The sequence below is a fragment of the Triplophysa dalaica genome, chromosome 22, assembly GCF_015846415.1.
Source record: "Triplophysa dalaica isolate WHDGS20190420 chromosome 22, ASM1584641v1, whole genome shotgun sequence".
NCBI classification, from domain to species: Eukaryota; Metazoa; Chordata; class Actinopteri; order Cypriniformes; family Nemacheilidae; genus Triplophysa; species Triplophysa dalaica.
In genome coordinates, this window is record NC_079563.1 from 824,630 (window position 1) to 849,122 (window position 24,493).

The 24,493-nt window shown below is 35.9% G+C and overlaps 1 protein-coding gene across 5 annotated transcripts in view; it reads left to right on the top strand.

The window, feature by feature from the left end:
- Positions 1-1,470: 1,470 nt before the first annotated feature.
- The window catches only part of LOC130411914 (A-kinase anchor protein 2), a 72,610-nt gene continuing 49,587 nt past the window's right edge, over positions 1,471-24,493 (top strand). The window contains exons 1-5 of one of the 5 annotated variants that reach the window (XM_056736919.1): positions 1,471-1,689; positions 6,737-6,936; positions 13,404-13,449; positions 21,705-21,785; positions 23,958-24,085. In XM_056736919.1, coding sequence (XP_056592897.1) covers positions 6,896-6,936; positions 13,404-13,449; positions 21,705-21,785; positions 23,958-24,085 — 296 coding nt within the window. In that variant the 5' untranslated portion in view covers positions 1,471-1,689; positions 6,737-6,895. Of the gene's footprint in view, positions 1,690-6,736; positions 6,937-13,115; positions 13,192-13,403; positions 13,450-21,704; positions 21,786-23,957; positions 24,086-24,493 lie in introns of those variants that run through there. The other 4 variants (XM_056736918.1, XM_056736921.1, XM_056736923.1 and 1 more) reach the window with 4 other exon arrangements.

Here is a 24,493-nt window from a genome sequence, read left to right on the forward strand (position 1 = left end):
ACTTATCTGGCCTGCTGGAGTGAAAGAATCAGCTGCCTGATTGTGTGAATCTGGAAAGAATCGAATGTGACAGTTGGCCCAGAGAGATGCGTCACGTTTACAGAGCAGAGGCGTTCTGTCTGTTTTTTCCGAGCTGTAAACCTCATGAGATGCACAAACAAATAACTCATTAAGCTGTGTCTCTTTATTGAGTTTTTATTGTTAACATTTCAACATTGCTGAGCTTTGGCATAAATATTGTATGTTGCCAATAGCAATTAATAAGTTTGTGAATCACTCACAATGATTATAGTTTGTGAGCATGATTTTAATCTTAATTTGCAAAAAGCAGTACCAGGAGTCATTTGACAAGTCACTGAAGGATTGTGAGTGGAGAGATGGGAGTTCTTGTTATTTCATAGAAATACTGCCCTCTGCTGTGGCATTGTTGAGCTTACAATTTAAGTGATGTTTTAGACATGAAGGACATATATCTGTTAAATAGGACTGTGTCCTTGATTGTGCCTTTGATTAAGGGATAACTCAAGTACTAAACCTATAAATATACCTCATGCGTATAAATGGGCACATCTCAGATCTATAGTTAATGCAAATTTGAATTATCTAATACTTTTCTTAAAGGTTTACGAAATATGACCTAGTTTTTATTCTGTGGAAGTTATAATATTAGGTCTGATGAGTAAAGTTGTTCTTTGTTGATGGAAATTATTAACAGAAGGTCTCCTAAATTGTGTCTTGAAATATATATTTATATTTAATTATATATTTCATATTTTTATTATATACTTTAATATTTTGCATGTGTGGTGTTACATTTTTGTTTTTTTGGGTTTTATAAAGGTCCACTTAAGCTACTATTCACCATATACTGTTAATTGTGTTTTAAACATTGTGACTGAAACGTTGTATTACATTCTCATGATAATTGCCTTCTTAAGATGGACCGCTTGTTGTATTCCCCAACTGTAAGTCGCTTCGAATAAAATGAATGCTAATGCAAAATGAATAAATGTAAATGTACTGTTACTTGGCTATATGCTATTCAATTTGATGTCAAGGCCAAATGAGCATGAATGGTGTTGTCAGGATTATTTGGTCCAAAGAAAATGGTGGCATTTTGTTGTTTATTTTAACTCACTTAAACAGTAACACGAAGTGAATAGCTCTTTTTTGCCAACCAGTGCCAACAGTAGATAGCAATTCTCGAATGACCTTAAATAGATCACAGATGAATTGACATTGCAAACTGTGACCACTGACCGGCCCCTTTACAGCAGAGGAAAAATTCCAGAAAGTGCGATCAACAAAGCTAACATTGTATCAGCGTGAGATATCTGATGCTCTGTACATGAACGGCCTTGTGCCTTACTCTCCCATTTTGATTTTTTTTTCTGTGTAGTGGGCTCTGTGTGGAGGCAATTTTGTGTAATTGTTACTGTGGTGTGTTGTGATGATCAAAAACATTTAAGCTAAAAGTTCTCAAGGTCTGCCAAAAACAACTCCAGCCAATTACTGCCAAAAGGTGAAGTGCACATTCCTGATGTTCCTAAATTGAAACTGGTTTCAGTACCTTCTCAGTGAGCAAACATGTAAGATAGCTAGCTGGAAACTGCTACCATCGTGGAATTCCAAGAGTCATGTAACACTCCAGCGCTCACAGATAGTGGCATATCTCCAGACTTGCAAGAGGTGAGTAGCGTCTATATTAAGCTGTCTTCATCTCATTCGCTTTGGTTACTTTGACAACAATATTATCCTTGTGCTGTTTTGTTTGTAGAATGTAATAGAGACAGATTAAATTAGAGCTGGTCATTTTGGCCATTTTTTTCTCATGGTCCAAACATTATTATTTCAATTTAGTCATATAGCGGATGCTTTTATCGTGAATAACAAGTGAGATCCAGAAATTTGCTGAAGAAGAGCTACAAAAGCTGAAATGACACTGCCAGGTTCCGAAAGCCAGAAGACCATGGAACTGGTGGTAGTAAAGTACTGAAGTAATCTGTTGCTGCTCATATTTTTTGGATTTGGACTGTTAAGTATTAACCTTTAGCACTTAATGCTGGGAAAAGCTGTTTTGTAAAAATTTTAAGAGAAATTCTCACAGAACTATGGTGGTTTAGCAAAAGAAAAATGTATCTCGGATGAGATCAGTATTAAGTGGCTGGCAAATAAAAACGTTTGTTGCATTTCAGATATTTTCTCATTTATCTCATAAATATCTCCAGTAGAGTTAAAGAAGGGATCTCAGCAATGTCAGTCAATGAACTCGAACATAGGAACTCATACATTTCTTATCAAATTTACTCCATATTTTATCAATAAAAACTACATTGATTTTGTGGCTCAATATTCTTAATGTATTTTAATGCCTTATGAATAGAACAAAACATTATGGAGACTTGTGGCATATCTTTTTGAGCGAGTAAATATGCTTAGCTGACCCCAGACAATAAGATTCAGAGCGCTTTTCCACCATCGCGCCGAACAGTTCTAAGTCCGGTCTGAACTGGTTACAGTATGTTTCCACGTGAGCCTGGTTCGATACGGCACAATTACAAGCTGTTCTCAGCTCTGAATTTTCAGCACAGTTGTCTAACCAAGGCAGCTCGTGACACGTTTCTGTTTACATTTTAAAGATTTACGTTATCAGCCCTGTGGTGGAATATTAAACCATTTACGTGGCTGGCATGGATTGGCACAGAGTGGAACGATTAAGCAATGAGAACGATTAGGCGCAGTGGTGGAAAAGCGCTCTAAGATACTAAAATTATCACAAACATCCAAGTGTGTGACACTCAAGAATGCAGAAAGCCTCAACACTTCAGCTGAATGTGACCTTGCCATTGTCTTTGTCTCCGGAGAACTATTCATAGAAATAAAAACTAGATGCCGCATTAGCATCTGTTTCTATGGGCCGCTGTAGCTCATCGACCATCTTGGAAAGGTGAGAGCAGGTCCATTAACACTCAAGAGAATGCTGACTGTGTATGATTAGGAAAAAAGTTATGTTGTGTAAACATTATATCTGTGACACTAACACAGGACAACAGAGGGTTATCACATTTTTCGTCAATTTAAATCCCAGTTGATTTTAAAGCAATGGCTGCACAGTGTTGAGCCATTCTTGCAAATTGGTGAGGGACATCAGTCGACCGTTCCAAGATAGCAAACACTTCTTGGTTAGAATAATAATTGGTCAAGCATCATTAGGATTACATATTACTTTTTCATATTTTTTAAGTATTGGCTGTGCGCTTCTCAGTGCAGTGATTGTTTGTTTAGTACCACCAGGTGAATATTTTTAAATGGTTGTTAAACATAAGAAATATATATTTATATGTGTGTATATATGGTAAATATGTGATGGTCAATATATTTGTACGCATCCAGTACCATATCTTATCACATGTACATCAATATACTATAAATTATATTACTGATTATAAAATGACATATATTGTGACATAAGTAAATATATTGTCATAAATGTTTCAATATATGAAAACCAGTAATTCCTTATGTATTATTCAATATATTGTTATATATTTACACAATATATTATTCTTTATATTTTCTTATATAGCTTTATGTCATTTAATATATTTTTTATTCATATATTAGGAATTATATGCGGCATCTAGTCATATATATCTATGGAACTATTTGAAAGCCACACCTTTTATGCAATTAAAATAACACAGAAATGGTATTTTGAACTTAAAAAAAAGTTAGCAGTGCGTGTCAACAGAGCAAAACAACGAAGATAAGTGCAATAACACACAATAACGAAAAAGATTTAAATAAAACTACGGTACAATGCCAGAATACTTCTTTTTACTCACAGTAAATGAAAAACTAGGGTGGATAAAAAAATGTTTCTTCTATGTTCATGTTTTGCGGCCTTTAGTATAAGGATGATACAATGTTACACTATTGTATTATTATTGTAATAATTATATAACTCAATACAATAAATGTACAATATTAGTTATGAGATATATTGATTGCAGATTTTCTTCATATCCAAAAGATATCCAATGACTTTATGTTCCCTACATTCCATTACATAGATGAAATTTACAGTAAATTTTGGGTTAAGGTTGGAGGATAGAACGTATAGTTTGTAGATGATAGAACATATTGTTTGAAAATCATAAAATTCATCCAGTCTATGGAAAGTGCTCACAATGTAGAAAAACCCAAGTTTATATCTTAAAGAGTACCTAGCATATGTTTTTTAGGTCCTACTTTGGTTTATGGAGTGTCCAACGACAAGTTTATGTACATACAATGTGTAAAAACACTATAATGTCGTAATAATAGGCAGTTATTCGTACCTTACTTTGACTGACTCCCAAATGATTCATTCCGCTGATTGCGGACTGCAAGACAGAGGCGTAAACTTGTAATAGGCGGAACCTGTAATTGTCCAAATCACACGGAACAACGCGAGATATCAAAAACGTCACATTGTCGGAAAGATGGCGGGTCAGATAGATAAAGCGGTAAGGATCTTTTCCCGAGATAAAAGTTTAAATTTAATTTGTTAAGTTGTTTTCATGCAATAGTAGGGGAACGCACATATCGGTATCGTTTCGTCCTGGAGGGTCATTTCCCAGAAGACAGAGATAACTTTTTGTTTGTGTTTCAACATCTCAAAGACATGGAAACATTTTTGTCAACCTGTGTTGATGAATACGGCTTAAGAGTCAATGCCATGGTCAAAAAGGAGTAAAGAATGAATGGCTGGGGGAGTGAATGGCTGAAAGAGTAAAGAGTGAATGGGTGGGGGAGTGAATGAGTGAAAAAGAATGAAGAAATGTATAAATTAATAATAAACAATTAATAAATGAAAGCATTGTGTGTTTCTTAAATGCAGATTTGTTAAAGTATGCTGAAATATTTAGAACTCTAACATCTTCAGAAATTGTGTATAACAAACGCAACATGTTTCATTTATTTGTTTATTAAACTAAATTTTTGTCACATATTAACTGTGACGTAATGTAGTGTTGTAGGGTGGAGGTGGCCAGTAGAGGACGTATTTTACTATCATGTCGTTCTGTTCTCCTGCGCAACCTTGAAGAGTGTTCCCGGTGGAAGTCGGGTGTTAGACGTCACAGATGGTCTTATGTTCCACATGTAAATAAACCCAGAGTTAATATTTCCTTCCTGTCTCGTAACGGTGTGTCACAAAGGATCACGCATACATCTGGTGAAGACAAGCAATTAAAAAACACTACCGGTACGGAGCGAGTAGTAGTGTACTTGCGCTGCACAAAATTAATAAATAGGCCAAATGATGCGTCGCTGAATTAATAAAACTAAAAAGTTAATAAAACATAATAAATGATTAATAAAGAAATGCTTAAATGTAAAAACAAGTTGCTGTTTGTCTTTGTTAATAATTATAGTGTCCTAAGGAAACAGTTGTGACTTTAGTTTCGCGTTTGTACCAGTGCACACATTTGCTCCGGTGTCAAAAATATCTACTTTTTCCGTCACAAACCAGTACATACTATTAAGGCATAAAATAAGAAGGTGATCTTGCCAACATCTCACGTTTGATATCTCGCGTTGTCCCGTGTGATTTGGACAATTACACGTTCCGCCCATTACACGTTCCGCCCATTACCAGTTATGCCTCTGTCTTGCACTCTGCAATCAGACACTATTGGAGTCATCCGTCATGGCCCCGCCTACCCGCTAACCTTGTGTCATGTGATTGGTAAAATGGTGTAGTCTGTTGTGATTGGTCAAACGCGTTCATCGTTTGTCGCAAATGGAACCCCTCTACCATGGTTACAGGATTACAGTTTACATGTGGTTGGATGTCATTTATATTATATGTGTAGCTAGAGATGGCAGCGATTTTACTGTATCAATTTGAGCCCGAGTCTGACGAGGAAGAAGAAGCTAATCCACAACAAACTCCACCACGACCGTGGTAACGATTGTAACCGTTTTTCCCTCAGACGTTCTTCCTTTGGTAGTTGAAATAAGACCGACTTAGTGTCACACCGTAGAACACAGGCTATAGACATGATACACAAGCATCACGAACGAGCGACAGTGTTTGGGGGAGGAGAGATACGTTTTCGCGGCAGTCTCAGAAAAACGTATGCGGGGACTATGTGTAGTGACGTAGATATGCAGGTGAACAATTCCACGTCTCGTTTGTGTGATTCAGAGTCGACTCCCATTTTTACAAGCAAATAAATTTGTTATTTATTCACCTTCGGACTTACAACTTGGCAGACAGCTTACTTTCAAACACGGCAACAGAACAGACTGCATGAAATGTCATTTTCATGATCTCATGCTACGTACTCTTTAAACTTTTTAATTTGTAAAGTGTTCTGATTATATATAATATAATAATGAAACAATGCTGTTATCTTTGAATGTTTAAACTAGTCTAAAAAAATAATATTTTATCTTTGTCACAGGGCATCAATGTGCATATGGATTCTATACATAACATCAATGACACAAAATTTTGGTCAAGAACAGGTTTCAATTATAGTATAGCATGTCAGATCTGATAAAAGACTATTGGCAGTTTGATGTGCATATCATTAATTAGAATTACAGTAATATCACAGTCTCGTTTTAAGCAATAAAGGAAAGCAAATCCATTCAATTCAAAAAGATGTAAAACAAATGTGACCCTCCCTCCTGTCTCTGCTTCTCTTGCTCACTCTCTCTTTCTCACTTTCTCTCTATCATCCAGCAGGCTAGGCAGAGCTGTAGCAAGCTGCAAGCCTCTACCCAGCATCCATCGGAAATCTCAGGAAAAGGTGAAGATCCATCATTCCCAAGGTGAAACAGCATTAGCAGCGGAGAGAACCGGAGACTAGGAAGGGGAGAAGTAAAGGGAGAAGACGCAGCCATGATGGGCACACCTCTCCGGAGGAAAGCCCCGGCATATGAGTGAGTACTTCCATTTTTTCCTCACCCTCCCTCTGAGGTTGGACATCATGGACAGGTTGCCATGGCAACGGCAGCCAGGGCAGTGAGAGGATGATGATGCAGCAGCAGCTGTTGTCTGCAGTCATGGACTCCTCCATGTGTGTGAGCGAACATGCATGTAATGTGTAACATTGTTTTCGCCAATGCACCTACAGTAAAGGTTTACATATAATGTCAAAGATGACATTGAATTAGGACAGCTTACAATAAAAATGCTGACGAATTGTCTAACGTTTGTTTTGGGGTGTTGGCCCCTCATTCAGCAGCAAATGCAAAATAGCCTATGTAAGTGGACTTCTATTATGAAAAATTTTGGGTGCTATATTATTGAAATGAGGAGTTAAGACATGTCTAATATATAACATATAAAAATGGCAAACTGAAAATAAAAGCCCAATTTTGATTGCCTGGTTCAGGACAAGGGCAAGTTTAAGTTGAAATCCAATTGCCTTTAGTTTATAGTATGTTACAGTTATGAACCATACTGCAGTAAAAATTTTGGTTACTGCATACTGTACAGCGTATAAATGTACTTATACTGTACAGCACACATACCTGTAGTATGTGAAACAGTATGAATTTTGCAGCTCCAGAAATTCTGTAAGTGGCATCCGGCATATTTAAATCCAGTTTTAATGTCTAAACAATAATAATAATATATATATATATGAAGAATTTGGATCCAAAATGAGATAACTCAATTTTTTATTGTGCAATTCAATTAATATCAATCAATCAATCTGCAGTTGGTTTGTTTTTATTTATGCCATAATAACTCAAGAAATACAGCTTACTAACACAATAAAGTACATGATAACATAATAAAAAAACATGATTTTTGAGTTATCTAAATTTGGAACCAAACTTTTCATATATACATTATTATATATATATTGTGTCAGGTGCTTTATATTTGGAAATGGAAGTTCAAGTTAAATATATGTTGATAAATATGTAAGGTGTATCTTACATATTTGGTACTATTTTAAGATTACAGTATTACATTCATTTTTACAGTATTTACTATTTGTAGAATGATTTGATAGTCAATAATTTGCTACTAATAAGTGATAGGTACTTTTTTTCTTCAACATTTTTAATGTATCAAGGCCACATTTTAAATGTGCATATCAATCTACATTGTATTTTGTTAACTTGTATGGATTTAAAGCTAAAATACTTAAATTGCATGCATTTATCTTTGTACATTTTTTAATTAAAAAACCGGTTAAAAAGCGGTTGAATGAATCAGGACTGGCTTCCAACTTTAAGAGATATTCATAATTAAATTTTAAATGATAAGATTACATTCTGTTTGTCCAATAGACACTCCAAAAGTCTGCTTTTTTATCCCTGAATATCAATCCAATACAAGTTGAACGGGTAAAGAATTAATAAATTACATTCGGTTTATAAAAGTATTATTGTGTAAACACCTTCATGTGGCATCTCTCAAGCTAAAGTTAAAGAAGCTGAAATGACTGCATATACTGACAGCGGTCTGCCAACCAAAACAAATCAGGTTGTCATATTTGCGATATAGCTCCAGACTAGTTTAAAAGCGTGATCTTGACAATAAAAAAGACCTGAAGCCATCACATCAAAGAATGCATTTGGAGTACTGCAGCTGTCACATTCCAGACACTTGCAAAATTAGCAACACTTATAGCAGGGCAACAGGCAGTCCTGCTGCATGAACACCACGGTTCAATCCTCTCGAATAAACACCACATTAATTAATCTTAGCTGTAATGATGTATACAACAGTTGTGTTTTCCATGCATCAAGATGATCAGGACAGCTTTGATGTTAAAGCCTAACAACAGCCTAACAGCAACTGATGTATTGTCTAAATATTTACACACTTAAAATGCTACTGAATCAAGGAAAGCTACTGTGGATCCTGTTCTCACATTATTTTTGCCTTTATCTGTAATTCTCTTTAGGAAGTTATGTCTCTTAATAATGCAGAAATGATTCACAGTTGAAACAATTCAGAAATATCCTCACAGTGGGTCAAGTTTAGTCACTAAGAGCTAAATATTATAACCAAAATTGGCAGCAAACACACATTTGTTCGTGAAAAAATACAGACCCATTGCTGTGAAACACTCCAGAACAAACACAGCCATAAACACCATGGAAGATAGACCAGCGTTTCTGAACATAACTTTTTTTGGCTTCAGATAAAGGGCTTCTTCTCAAAACAAATCAAATCATTTGGAGACATCTAGAAAAAACAACCATCAAGTTTTGACTATATTAAATCTCTCCACATAAATCAATGGGTGAGTCCCATGGTTGGGTCAGAAAGGGACAAATCCATCCATTTGGTTACACTACTTGAGGAAATGTTCATATTTAGCCCAACCATGAAACAACCCAACATTTTATGCTGAAGAGTTATATCCTGCGAGGTCAGGTTGGTTGCTATCAAAAACTAAGTTATTAGTTTCTTGCAACCATAGAGTAGCAGTTAATTGGCCACTATTATTTATTCTTACATTTACATTTACATTAAGGCATTTGGCAGACGCTTTTATCCAAAGCGACTTACATTGCTTTATCCTATACATTTTACATAGGTATTTGCAATCCCCTGAGATCGAACCCACTGAGCTACAGGAAAGCTGTAGCTGTTCTTATTCTTTCAACTATATAATGGTACTTCATCTTCGAGGGATGCCAAATTGGTTTCACAATGCAGCTCTGAAAAAAAAATGTGTACAATTAAACTGCCTTTTTCAATTAAAAAAATGTAAATGTTTTACATTGCTTTAATTCATCAACTTAGTTTTATAAATGACATAAAACTGACCACTAATGTTGAACACCCAACATTAAATAAAGAAAAACTGAAGTACTATATTATTAAACTGGTCATATGGCACGAATACGTGTTTTTCTGTGTCTTATAAGTTGCCCATTCATGTGTTAGACACATAAAATTGCAAAAATGTAAATGTTGGAACAAAAGAACGAATGCTCACCCAGACCTGAAATGCCTCTTGTAACTAGACCCCCACAAATCTAAATCAGTTTGTGGTGTGAGTTGACTAAGACCGCCCAAATGTATATGCAAGTAGATGGGCGTACCTGTCAGTACAATTGCTTTGCAACCTGATGTTCCAAATGTGGTCAGAGGCGTTACATCACCATTACACGTTTGCAGTATTCGACCAATCACTACGCACTGGTTAACTCTCCAATCATAGCACATCTCGCTTTTCAGAGCGAAGAGCTTTGTAAAAAAGTCTGCACATTTCGGAGAGGAGGGGGAAAGAAGTAATACAAATATGCACAGTATTTGGAAAACACAGCGTTTTTAACCTTAAATCGTGTATACACATTGAATTACATCTAAAACAAATAATATTGTTTTTTTGCCGCGTCATATGACCCCTTTTAACATAACTGCAAGAATTCAATAATTGGACATTGATTATTCACACATGGTCCAGTTTGTGGCTCTGAACACTGCCTCCTAATATATTTTAATGAAATTTGATCAATATATTTTACTGAAGTTTTGACATCCCAACACAACACGTCTAAAATCCTTTATAAAATATGAATAAATGTCTAGCAAGTAAAGTAACTTCTCCCTTTTTAAAAACATTGAAAATGTCTTGTATACGTTAACATCTTTAACATACGTAAAAAGTAAAAGAATGAATGCATTTTACTTCAAGAGATTGTACAATACATCTTTGAGTGCTTCTTGAACGAGGCAGTCCACCCGTGAATGGTGTATTTCACTCTAAAAGTAGCATGAATGCCATTTCGCTATGCATTTATTTGGCCTTCGATTCCCAACATCTGGAAGGTATTACTGTGCCTGGCTGGCTCATTGGATGAGGTCACTGTGCCAGAGAAACAATGTTGCTTTTGTCTGTTATGTCGACTGATGACGTTGCAGCCAAAGGCTAGAAATGGAAAAGTAAAGCGTGTGGCGTGGGGAGGCGGCATCTACAAATGCACAGTATATTGCCCTTTTTAGAGCGCTTTTAAAACTCTGGGAAAGTGTGTTTTAAATTCTTTATTTAGTTATTCATCATTGGCAATGATAATGTACTGATGAAAACAGACACAACCATTGGCTAATACGCTGTATAAGTTATTTGAAATTTTTATAAATACGTTTAAAGTCGTGTGCCCTTTTGTAACAAATGAAATTCTGCAGCAAAATGTTGTACAAGTTCTTGTCCTGTAGTGGTAACGTGGAAATGTTTCACAGGGCTCTGTCAAATCATTTTTTATAACTTTTGTGGAGCTGGTTTAGTCACAAAGCTTCTGAAGTCTAACGTCTGCAAGTGTTCAGTGTTTTGTGGCTTTCAGCCTATTTCCAGTAGTTACGTTAGCTTCCAGGAATTTCCTCCATCTACTAATGTTTAGTGCTGCTGTAGGTTGTGTGAATGACTGTGATCCAACCAATAATGTGTATCACCTATTTCAGTATCATGCTCCCATAGTTTCTCAGTCCTATTGTTGAACATTCTTTCCTTATTTTACAGTAGATACGTTGGTTTCATGTGCATTATATTTGGCACACCTTAATCATTATTCACTTGCATGCTGCCAGTTAGGGATCAGAAACTTGTTATAATGTACTCATCCTATGATAGGCTTGTTTTTATAAGATTTACTTAAAAATATAACTATAATTTAGTAGGCCTATCTGATTAAAACTCATTCTTGACACACAGTAATTGACCAGCTGTTTTCAACTGCAGACTTTACTGCATACACACTGGCCAGTCACAACATTTAGTTATAATCTCATTCACTGCATTTCTTAGTTCCCATGCAGCTTGCCTCTTGCAAACGTTACAGAGACTGTTAGCTCAGCCTTTTCTCCATATAAGGAGTTTTTGTATCCTTCCACAGGAGTTGAATGAGAGGTTGGATCGGGGAAAGGCAGTCGGACCCCCATGTTCTTATTCCCTGTTGCTCACTTTGGCTTTACTGGAGGAATGAATCAGAACTCTGGATGCTTAGTACAGCCTCTTAAAGCTGCTTTCCAAAAAAGACAAACTTCCAGAGAGTGTATCCAAACCAGACAAGTTTCCAGTCAGCAAATTTTTACAGACGTTTTTCATTTAATTTCGTATCATCCCTCATAGAACATAAGTTGCATAAGTAATATGCATATCAACCCAATTCTTTTCACATAAAGATCACATCATGATTCAACTATAAAACATTTCTTAAACTTTTACATTTAGATGGCACAGTTAAGTTTTTAAAGGGATACGTCACCCAATAATCATAACATCTTTTATTTACTGTATTATGGCTTTCTTTACGAAGAACACAAAATGACATGTTTTAAAGCATGTTTCAATTTTATATTTTAAACAATATCCAGCTCTTGAATGAGAAATATGATCATATCTCAGTATATTTCATATATCTATAAACTGTATGATAGCTTTGTGTGGACCTTACTGAAATTCTGTAATTGATTGATGCTTAAGAAAAAAACTGATTCTCAAAGGAACCATTTCCTTTGAAAAAAATTCTAGAACCTCATGCCACTACAGAGAAGCTTCTATCCAACAGAAAGGTCCTTGGATAAAGGTTCTTTTGAAACTACAGACTCACAAAAAAAACTTTTAGGAACCTTTTTTTTTTCAGAAGTAATAGTGCATGCCGTTGATGTGAAAAAGACACAAATCAAAGGCACTAGTCACGTTCTACTGTATCTATCTTCATTGTACAAACATGGAAAAGGAGAAAACATCTCCTTTTGTTTCATGTAAAATACAATTCTGGAATAACAGAATATTATGAAGTAGTTTTTACAGTTTGCACTCATTTTGTTGTTGTTTGTTTTGAGAGGTTGTAGGCTAGTATTCTCTTAATTCATTAGATATTGTTAAACAATAGTGGAACAACTGGCAGATGGAAGATTTTGATTAACAAACATGGAGCAGATTTCCTCTAAGCTTGCACTTGCTCATGTCCCCAATGTACGACACACCTTTGTTTTCCATCCCAGCAGGCACACACACACACACACACACACACACAGGGAACAGCAGTATTCACAGATAGATGTGACAATGTTATTCCTCCCTCCGTACTTTGTCTACACATGTCTACTCCGACTATGTCTACACGACTGTAGATCTCTGTTATACAGAGTGGGCGGGTTTAAGACTGTCATCTGTCCATAATGCCCTCCTCTCTGCAGTGACGAAGAGTGGGAGATAGGTAGGAGGAGAGAGAAACAGAGAGAGAGAGTCTGGCAGACACATGGCTAGTGGATGAGAAGATCTTGCCCTCAGTACACTGTGTCTACTTTAGAGGACCAGGGCTGAGTGTGTGTGTGTCTGTTATTCTGCTTGTCTACCACGCTACACAAACTAAAACACTTGGAATTACCAGTCTCATCGTAACTGAGAATTCTGCCTTTGTTTTTCCAGGATGGCTGAAGCTGAACTTCATAAGGAAAGGCTACAAGCCCTTGCGGTAAGTTCATGGCTATATTTCACTACTCACACGAAACCAGTTTCCTGGAACATGAATATAGACCTTGTTAATATGCTCATACTCCCCAACAGTAAAAAATGCTATGACTAGAGAGGTTGCTTGAGAGTTGGTCTACGTAGTAACATTTTGTAAAATAAATGGGTATTGTGGACGTGGACATGGGTATTAGGGCGCTTTTAGTTGTTTTGCCTTTCATTGGAAAGGTTTTTTTTGTAATTTGTTTGTTCTCACTGAAAGAAAATCTGACACAGACGAATCATCATATGAACCAAAGGGCAAGGATTTCAAAAGTGCGACTAAATGTGGCTCCAGGTCAACGCTTCAGCATTTGACCAGCAGTAGGCAACAGATGGAAAACTATTTTAGCCACATTGCTAACATCTTTGTGATTCCATTCAAGAGACGTACACGTGAAGGACCAACAACTGTTGGTCAACACGTAGAAGTGCCCTTGTGTACAATCATCTCATTTAGTTCTTGAGCACCGTTTTTAACATTTTCTGCTTATTTGACCAATAAGAAAATGCCATAATGACTGTCTTGACTGTCACAGGACATTAAAATTGTTACTAGTGTCTATGGGTACCACGTTTATTGCCAAACCTTAATCTCCAAGTAATGGATAGCTCTAAATAAACACACATCAAGTCTAAACAATGAACAATGTTCCTTGGCAGTTATAATTGTATCTGCTAACGCCTTTTGAATGAGTTTTGCCAAATGAAAGGTAATGGTTGAGACAGAGGGCCAGCAGTTCCTGCTTTGCTCAGATGGTGGATATATAAATAATTCAAGTAAGACCGAGTCTGGCAGCATCTCAAGCATTAGGGTATGACTGGTTATCATAACAAATAGGGATAATCTAAATACTGCCTAATCGTTTACTTTGGCTTTGAAAGAAGAGGTTACCCTCCAATCGCTCAAATTGAAGTAATTATACTGCAGTTTTCATGCATTTTCAAATGTTCTGTGCTTTTAGCCCATCTGATAGTTGTGGTTAGAATACCAAAAGAAGTGATGTGTATATTGAGTAAAGTCACGTGTGGTAGAGTAGCAAAAGCTTTGTGAATCACTCTTGCAGGATCATTATGACATCATGCACATACCTAAAAGTGCAAATGTATACAAATGCTTGAGAGCCCATGAATAAGATTGCTGCTGGGACTAGCAACAATGGTTTTTTTTGTGTGCCATGTGTTTTAAACATCACCCCAGACCAATTTAGAATAAAAAACAACTTGGTGTTAACTTGGTGAATAAAAAACAACCATTTAGCTGTTAAGTGGATATGGCTGTTACACGGCATTTACATTTGCATCAAGTTACACCAAGTAATTACTTTCTGAAAATGTACAGTATTCCCAAACAATCAGTCAGACGAGGCATTGCATGCACTATTACAATCATGTCGTGCTTTTAGCCCATCTGATAGTTGTGGTTAGAATACCAAAAGAAGTGATGTGTATATTGAGTAAAGTCACGTGTGGTAGAGTAGCAAAAGCTTTGTGAATCACTCTTGCAGGATCATTATGACATCATGCACATACCTAAAAGTGCAAATGTATACAAATGCTTGAGAGCCCATGAATAAGATTGCTGCTGGGACTAGCAACAATGGTTTTTTTTGTGTGCCATGTGTTTTAAACATCACCCCAGACCAATTTAGAATAAAAAACAACTTGGTGTTAACTTGGTGAATAAAAAACAACCATTTAGCTGTTAAGTGGATATGGCTGTTACACGGCATTTACATTTGCATCAAGTTACACCAAGTAATTACTTTCTGAAAATGTACAGTATTCCCAAACAATCAGTCAGACGAGGCATTGCATGCACTATTACAATCATGTCGGGCAGCAGAGACGTGGATTTTCCATTTCTTTTAAATATAACAGGTCGCATTAATGAGATGGTAAAACTTTATTGAGCAGTTTGTAGCTCAGTGGAAAGCTATTCATTATGGTGGCATGGGAAAACATTCTGTGAAAAAAGCTTGTCTTAACCCACCATGATTTAAACACTTTTTAACAAAAGTTGTCAGGGTGTTGCTTTAAGTGTTTTTATCATGCGTCGGATGATTGCTACTGTATATAGATAAAGATGTAGTTACTGGCCTACATCAAAATGTTTCCAGCACAGGTCTGGTCTAATCAAGACACAATATTACCACTTACATAGCATGAATAAACCAGAAAGGCTAGGAGCTATGATATATCCACAACTCTAAAACAAAACAAACACTTCCCCTCATGTCCGCTAGTGGATACCCCTGTCTATCTATAGCTACACTTTCAACCAGGCTCCCAACTGGAGTGGTTACAAAGAGTCCACAATGGACCAGTAAAACCTAAATGTTCTAACATAAACAAATGTATTTTTGTAAAGTAACTTTTTGACATTTTCGAGGAAACTGTTGTGCAGTACTACTAATTGTATGTACTGTGGGGTGCACTCATTAGAAAGCCTTTTATTTAGACTTGCCTTTAAGAAAGAAAGTACCACATGAGTTTGCCCATGGATTTACAATTTAGGGTTTCTTATTTCAAACAATCCAAAATCTGAATTTCCTAACCACATGTCTTATCTGGGCTTCTTGTGGTTCTAATTTTCTCCACAACCGCACATCCCGTTTAAATTTGACCTAGGGGTGTTTTTAAAATGGTCTAAAGCAGATGCACCCACAAAGCTAACCACAGAGTGACTTGCATGCCATTTAACTTTATTACAGTACATAATTCATAAGTCATACCATTCTCATTAGGGATGTAACAATATCAAAATCTCACTGCAGGATAATACCTTGGTATAAAGTACAAGGTGCGGTATTTATTGCAATATTTTAAATGACAAATGATGACTTGGAAACATGCCATAAGCATCCTGTTTTCTTTATCCTCTAATCATAACTACTGCTTAGATGTATGAGTTATAGTATGAGATGGGTCAAATTACCTGAACATCCTTTCATAAAATAAAATAGTTGCACCAGATGGAACATCCCAAAAGTAACATCTTTTATTTTTTCTAACATTCTATATATAAGGCCCGGAAGACCTATCGTTTCATGCAGTCATGTGACCACGGTAATATTGAGACAATTTTGCTATTGAGATAACACAGTATCAATTATATTGGAACGTACCTAATTGCCATGCTATGATAGAATGAGTTAATAATTCTCTCCTAAACCACTCTCTTAGAGTGTAACTGGTGACTTGATCTAGCTATTGTAGCTTCAGGTTATGTTTCTGGTCCATAAAACACTAAACCACACACTGCTGTGGAGCTAGAAAGCTGTTCAGACCAAATCAGAGGCTTATCATGCTCGAATTATAGATGAGTAAAGTGCTGCTAATTGGGACTGGATAAAATTGAGTGTTTGTGGGGTGAGCTTGGGAGGATCGACTTCCCTCTTGACTTTTTGTGCCTGCCCTGAGCTTTTACTTACAGTATACAAATTAGTTCTTTGCAGCTTTTTGTCCTATCATAGCATAGGTAGCCATTACTAATGGTTTAATTTAGCAAAAGCTGTTTGCGGAATTTGGCTTTGAGTTTGCACATTTCAGGGAGGTGGGGTGTACTTCAGGTGGGTTTGGATTCCCATAGCTCTTGGGTGTAGGGGCCCAGCTGTAATTCTACCACAGCATTAAATACTCAAATTACTGTAACTAAAAGCCTTGTGCTTACTGACACTTCAAAAGTATTAAAGCCGAAAGATATGTTTTTATTTGTCACGATAGCCTACATCATCACTATCCATCATCATTCTAGGCTGTGTCTCTGTATGCAAGTATTTTCAACTGAGGATACAGTAAGAGTGTTTGGTGGGATAGCCAGCTGTCACATGAGCTGTTAGCAATAGCAACACTCTTCACGGTTTCCCAACCATAAGACCTGAAAAAAATAGCTACAAAGAAAAAAGAAAAGTACCATAGGCATACACAAATGTACATTGAAATAAAACGGCTCTGAGGTATGCAGACAGTTATCAGTTGTGGATTCTGATGTGGTGTCAACCCGACCTGCAATGTGATCATACTGATATTCAAACTGGATAGGAGGGAATGGTTACACAAAGACCCAAAATAACTCATGGGCACATGAGCATAGCTATGCACTCGTTTTAGTGTGTACCATATTTCTCTGTAAATATGCTTGCAATGTGTGCACAGTGTTGTAATTTACTAGTGACATTACAAATGTGCAGTGCATGCGTTGCATTTATAAAATATGGTAGTACAGAAGAGTTTATGTTTCCAATTGTTTAATACTGAATACTTTATATTGCTTTATCGCAGGGGTCTAGCTTGCTGTTTCTGGTATTTGGTTCCCTCCTTTTTTTTAATAAAATAAATAAATACTAGAACTGTACATTTATGCTTTCCTGACTCTACCCATGGGAGCATGAGTTTGTGTGTGTGCAGTGGTTAATAAACAGGGAGCATGCTCACCAACTATAAAACACAAATTCATGGTTTCATGCTATGTATGCTAGTAGGCAAGTAATGCGCAGAACCAAATACTTTTCTTGCTAAAGCATGCCTACTCTTGCTTATGCTTATGCATACACTTAACTGACTCCATACAAGCAATTATTCAAACTTGTTCTTGTTTGTATTATATAAAAAAAAACTTTTCATCGAGCAAATATAAATGAGTTGCATACGCAGCAAAAACCCACAAAACATTACAAAGACTTCCTTTCTCAAAGAGCCTCTGGGAAAACTATGTCCAGTCTATTTTGGTCTTTCCACTGAGAAAAATCCTTGCGACTCTTGATAAAGGGCCATCACCATCAGTAAAGACTTTCAAGCCATAGCAGACAAGGCGCTCAATGAATACAGATGACAGCCGTAGCAAACTGTTTATGGTCAATGACATATCATTAGCTCCCAGAGCACATTTTTATTGAAAAGGGTCTGCTCAATCAGAAAATATTTCTCAATTCTCAGTTAAATGTTTTATTATTGATTCTCTTCGCTTCTCATATGATTCACCTCCATTAGAAGAAAATAAAACAAACACAACTGTTATGGACACATAACCATATGGAGCTCTGAAATAAATGCGGAAAGCATATCTCTAATAATTTGTTCTGCCGAGGTCAAGTAAAGCAATACAGATATTAAGGTGATGTTATTGTAGATTTTTTTTTTCGTTTGTTGTTTGTCTATGACTTTTAAACTGAATGTAATGAAACAAAAGTTGACATTTAAGACAATCAATGTTATAGTTTGTCTTTGTTTACTGCCAGCATTGCGCTTGTTGGAGGCGTCATTTGTAGGAGTCAACAGTGACACATAACAGCTCAGGTCATTGGTCTCAGTCCCTTTGTTGTCTGTTTTTTGACCTCTTGACAAAAGTTTTGTACATTACATCTGCTCTGACTGACTCATTGGGTTTACCCAATACATTTTCCTTTTTAAATTGTATAATCTTAAATAGTATGTAGTTCATTTGAAAATAGCCAAATTTTGAGTAGATTGTAAATGGGGCAGTTCTGGCCTAGTATTCTCAGGGCAAACAGCAGGTAGCGACTGACTTGCCCTTGAGCAAGGCACCTAACACCCGTTTGCTCCCCGGGCGCTGCAGTGATAGCTGCCCACTGCTCCGGGTGTGTGTGTTCACGACTTGCAGTGCGTGTGTTCACCAGTCACTGGAAGGGTTAAATGCAGAGGTCACATTTCGGTTATGGGTCAGCATAACTGACAAATAGGTCACTTTCTCTTTACACAATGGCATCTTTGGAATGTACTGGACTATCATGTCATATCTGACACTATAATATTGCAATGTTGATCAATGTGTCTTTAATTCTGTCAGACGTCTCCTTTAGTGAGAGAGCTGAGTCTGTCAGGAACTTGTTGTTGGGATCTTCAAATTAACATCAAACCCAATAGGTCAACATTAAAGGAAGACAATGTTTACTAGACTTAATTTGTAGGTTACTCTTAACTTGTATTTATGACTCAGCACATTCTCTTTTACAGCATATCTCAGGAGACCTCATTTGTTTGATTTATGTATAAACGTATCACCAGAAGAGATAGAGAGACATAGCTTTACTGCCATACAGATGTTTTCCATTTGGACTGGGAAACAAATCCTGATTGTTTGACGGTCCCAAGAAGCCTGACGTCACATTATATTACCTGTGATTCATGTTTAACATATGTCCACAAATATTTACAGATGCTACTCTCTGTCTGGAAATGAACCATGCATGTTACTTATGACCTCTGCATGAGAAATATTTCAAGATGTACTTTGAGCTATAGATTACGTGTCTGTTGTGGGTAACATGCTTTGCTGCTGTTCTATTTCTGTATGTTACTCTAAGCTTTGCTATGTGCCAGCATACTTGGTGCGAAAGAGATCTGGCTTTAGGAGGAGAGGGATGAGAGGGGCGTGGTGTGTCGTGCTGTTCTGCAGAGCATGCTACTGATGATGAATACACTGTTAGAGTAATTACAGCCTAGCAAATCCAAAACACAGGAGATATTACTTCCAGAGTTCCAAAGTTGATGTACAGCACAGCACATCACAAAACCTTAGACTTAACTTGAAAAATAAACCATATAGCAGATAAATATGTTATTGTGAAGCATTAATAAATTATCAAAACTACAAAGAAAAGGCATTAACAGATGAAAGTCAAGTAATATAAAGTAGTTAATTAAAATGACTACATGCTTAAATACCCCAACAAAACTGATCTAAAATATAACCACATATTTGCATTTGGGGTTTTGGGGGGTGTAAACTGCAATTATTTATGAAAATAATTAAGACCTCATCTGGATATTTTCTAAATGTTTTAATATATTTAGAAAAAAAACGTTTTCCTAATTTTTCTAAATATTATTTAACAAAAGCAATAAGGTGCTCGAGCCTGATAATAAGATAACTCGAGCCTGGTGCTTTATTGTGAATAAGTCACAGCTGACAAGGTTGCAGGCACTCCACTTGACGCCCTGCCTAACTATGTCCTTCAGCCGTGACTTATTCACAAAACAGCAGAGTTATTGTAGTTTCGATTTTAGTTTAATTTAGTTTTATTAATGTTTTAAATTGGATCTTGTTTTTAGAATTTTAGTAATGTTTAAGCTATTTTGGTATGCTTTTGTCATTTTATAATGTATTTGTTTATTTTTGATCTCGATATATAAGATTAATTCATTTTAGTTTTATTTAGTTTTTCTTATTATTATAATTTTTATTTTGAAAAAATAAAGTTTTTCCAATATTGGAATATATGATTTCAATGAACAGAAGCATTTTCAATGTTTTAATATTAGTAAATTAAAATAACCTTGCAACAAAGTACAGGCTTTCGTACCTAATTGCTTACATAAAATAGTTCGATATTATAGTTAAAATACTAGTTTGATTTAAACAAAAGTTTGTTTTAGAAGTGTCAATATATATTGTACATTCTTATATATCCTCCTGAGGCTTCACTGAGCTTTTATGTAAACTTCTGTTGTATTAGTTACTGACGGACTCTATAAGAGTTCTTATTAGAGGCAAATTTGCACACATCTGGATAGCATATTAGTTTTCCTTCTCTTGAAGTCACAGGGGAGTGCATACATACTCCACGAGTGCTCTGTGCTGGAATGTGCTTGTGAAACTGTCAAAGTGAGCTTAAACTTTTGCTAAAGAAGCTGGATAACCTTCAATGAGCTGGATGACCTTTAGATGTTGTTATATATCATTATGCAAGTAAATAAAAAATTGATTTCCATTGATGTGCAGCTGGAAAATATGCGTGTGATAGTTTTATCTTCTGCCATGTTTATTTATTTTTTGTTGCTAAGGTGTTCTGTGTGGGCACTGGTAGGGCACTGCTATGCAGTTCCTAAGGTGTTTTGTGTGGTTGCTTCATTGACTGCACGTTAAATGTAAAAATGTTAAAAAATGTAGTTGCTCTTCTTAACAAGTGACACAAACTAAAGGTATTATTCATGTCCGGACAGTTAACATACTAAAATAATATGTTATAATGGTAAAGCATGCCTTAGAAATCATCACTTATAAACCTTACACAATAACAACAAACAAGAAGCTGTTTGTCAAAGAAAGTGACTTGAATGAACTGAAACAAACCGCATGCATAACATTAAGTATGATATCATATTTAAGCTATTAAGTCAGACAAATGGATTTTTTATAATTTTTATTTATTCAAATACTGTCAGTTATGCTAAACAATATTTTTACAACCTTTACAGGAAAAACGAAAAAGACAAGCTGAAATAGAAGACAAAAGACGACAACTTGATGAACTTGTTCTGCAACTTCAACATTTCAAGGTAAAACTCCTTTCTTATCATTTAGGAACGTTCACTAAAGTAAATTAACAAATATTCACATATTTGTTTTTCTCATGTTTATTAGGATATCAATGTGTCACATCCTCTCGAAATTACTTACAAGAGAAAGCCTTAATCTTTTGGTTTTGATGCCAATCTATATATTCTGTGTGAACAATTGTCAGGGGACCATGTCTGACTGTGATCCAGCAACTGTGTTATCAGAGAGCCTGGAGTTTGCCTCATTTACACAAAATTACTCTGTACTATAATTACCCAAATTTTATGGCAGTTAGTTTACAGAAAAACACTTCTCATGAAAGAGATTTGGCAGGCCTCAGGAGAAAAGTTCACCTGAAGTAAAAAAGGATCAGCCAGCTAAACTGAATTTACAAATATCTGTCATATTTTTAAAGTCAGTGTGAACATGAAGATCGTAAAGAGTACAGCTCCACATGAGGAATGAGACTTGGCTGTAAAAGACAGGAATACCCAGGAAGTAAAATGTTTGCTTAGGAGTGTGTGTAATCGGTATCTGAAGGAAGTTCTCATCGGAAAGTACAGCCACAATCCCTGGGATGTATGACTAGATTCACTTCAATTTATCTTCTCTTAGGATAGCTTATGATGTGAAAAAGGCACGTTCAAACCACTATAAAGATTATTGTACAGAAAGCTATAACAATAACTGTATTAGCACCAACACCGTGGATAATAATGCTATGTTTATTTTAAAAATGAACTACAGACTAACAGTTTACATAAACTTTATATTTAAATAATTTTTTTTTTTTTCTGTTTGCTCGTATGTGTCTCATTTTAATAGTTAAGTTAAATATAACAAGTATTTATTATAGAAGCTATTAATATATTGTCAGGTACTTTTCATTTTTCAGATAATGTATATCCGTATGCTGTTTGTAAGGGAAAATGAACAGGCAGACGGTTGTTACGGCAGAAATAAGCCACGATATTGTATCACTCAGAAGGTGTTTATTTCGCGATAACAATCAGCTGCTTGTTCATTACCCCGCTTATTACACGGCTACTCGTCACATGATAAAAAAACTGGAAATAAAATGTGGTTTTGAAATATTTTATTAGCTCATTTTTGCCGAATGCTGACCTTGCAAAAGCCATTTAGTTTCGGTTTTAAAGTAATAAACGACGTTCAAACATCACAACCAGTCAAATTGTTTTAATCATTTGTAAATATAATGTCATATATGTTATTAAAAGACATATTTAGAATTAATTTTTGTGTAATATTAAACTGCCCCTCTCAAAATGATTTGCATCATCCGGGTTACAGGGTGATATTAGGTTTTAGTTATTTGAAAAGAGACATTAAAATGAGCACAGATATGTAGTAAATCAATTGTGTTGGACGACTCAATTTAGCATTCATTGAGCATTATATATTTGACCTCAGGATTTTACAATTTCAGAGTTGTTCCAGGCAGCACAGTAATAAACTAATAATGCTACCCATATTTAAATATTATTCATTATTATGGGATTGTATCTTATTATAGATAGATGAGTGTTTAGCCATGATTAAAAAGTTTTAAGGAGCATTGCTTAGAGATTTTTGATGCCAAATGTGGGTTGACTTGAAATCTAAGACTCTGGTTTTTGCCGCATACCTTCAGCAGCATTCCTGAGTTCATGTGGCTGACCCTCACAGAGGTGATGACTAGGCATAAGGGGTCTTCAGAGACCTCTTAGCTTACATACTGAAGTCAGTTTAACCACAGCTGCTCGCTTACATTCTTAACAGCTGTTCATGTTGGACAAGTTATAAACGTATTCAAGCCAGTTTACATGAGAATGTGGTAACACAGGCCTTTTATATTGTACAGTTGAATGTCAGACAATGGACCTACAGTAGCATGATAAGGGTTTTCGGTGGCAAGCCACAGTCCACATTATAATGAGCTGACTGAAGGATAAACTGAAATCCTGTTCTACGTTCAGATGTACAAATTAAGGATACATTTGCACGGCGGCAGAAACAGTTGTTAGTTTTGTGTGGAGTGAAAATTACAGTTACATTTTGTTTAAATTTGAAACAGACTTGTGTCAGAATATCATTCTTTATGAAAATTGGCCACAAGATAATGTGATTTTAAATTATTGCATATGGCCAATCAGAACTGTTTTTTTTTTCAGTCTAAAGCCATGAGGGAGAGATGGCTTCTTCAAGGGACAGCAGGGAATCAAGAGGAAGATGACAGCTCCAGGAAGCGGGTCGAGGAAGATGAGCTTCACATCAAAAAACTTGAAGTCATCATTCACGGGTAAAACAATCTTTTCACTAACCTAGAATTAGGTTTTAAATCATATGCTGAAATCTCATTGTAAGTGCTTAAATGCTATTGTAAGCTTTGGACACTAGCAGGCTTCTTCTCCTGCTTTACTGTACATTCACTTGCTTAACCAAGTAAAGAAGTTACCTTTCTGTGTCGCTCTCAAAGTTGTGTCGAACTGACAGATTGGGGTTCGCCCTTGAGAATGTTATGCTGCTTTTACAACAGTATCCAATTGGTTATATGTTTACACATAACATCACATCAAAAACATTATTATACTTGTCAGGTCAGTAAAGGCCAATGTCACTTGTACATGTAATTCCACTTTCAGGATTTATAGTTTTGACAGAGACATTACAGTATTGTTTTCAGGGAATTGCACTTTGTAACATGTTT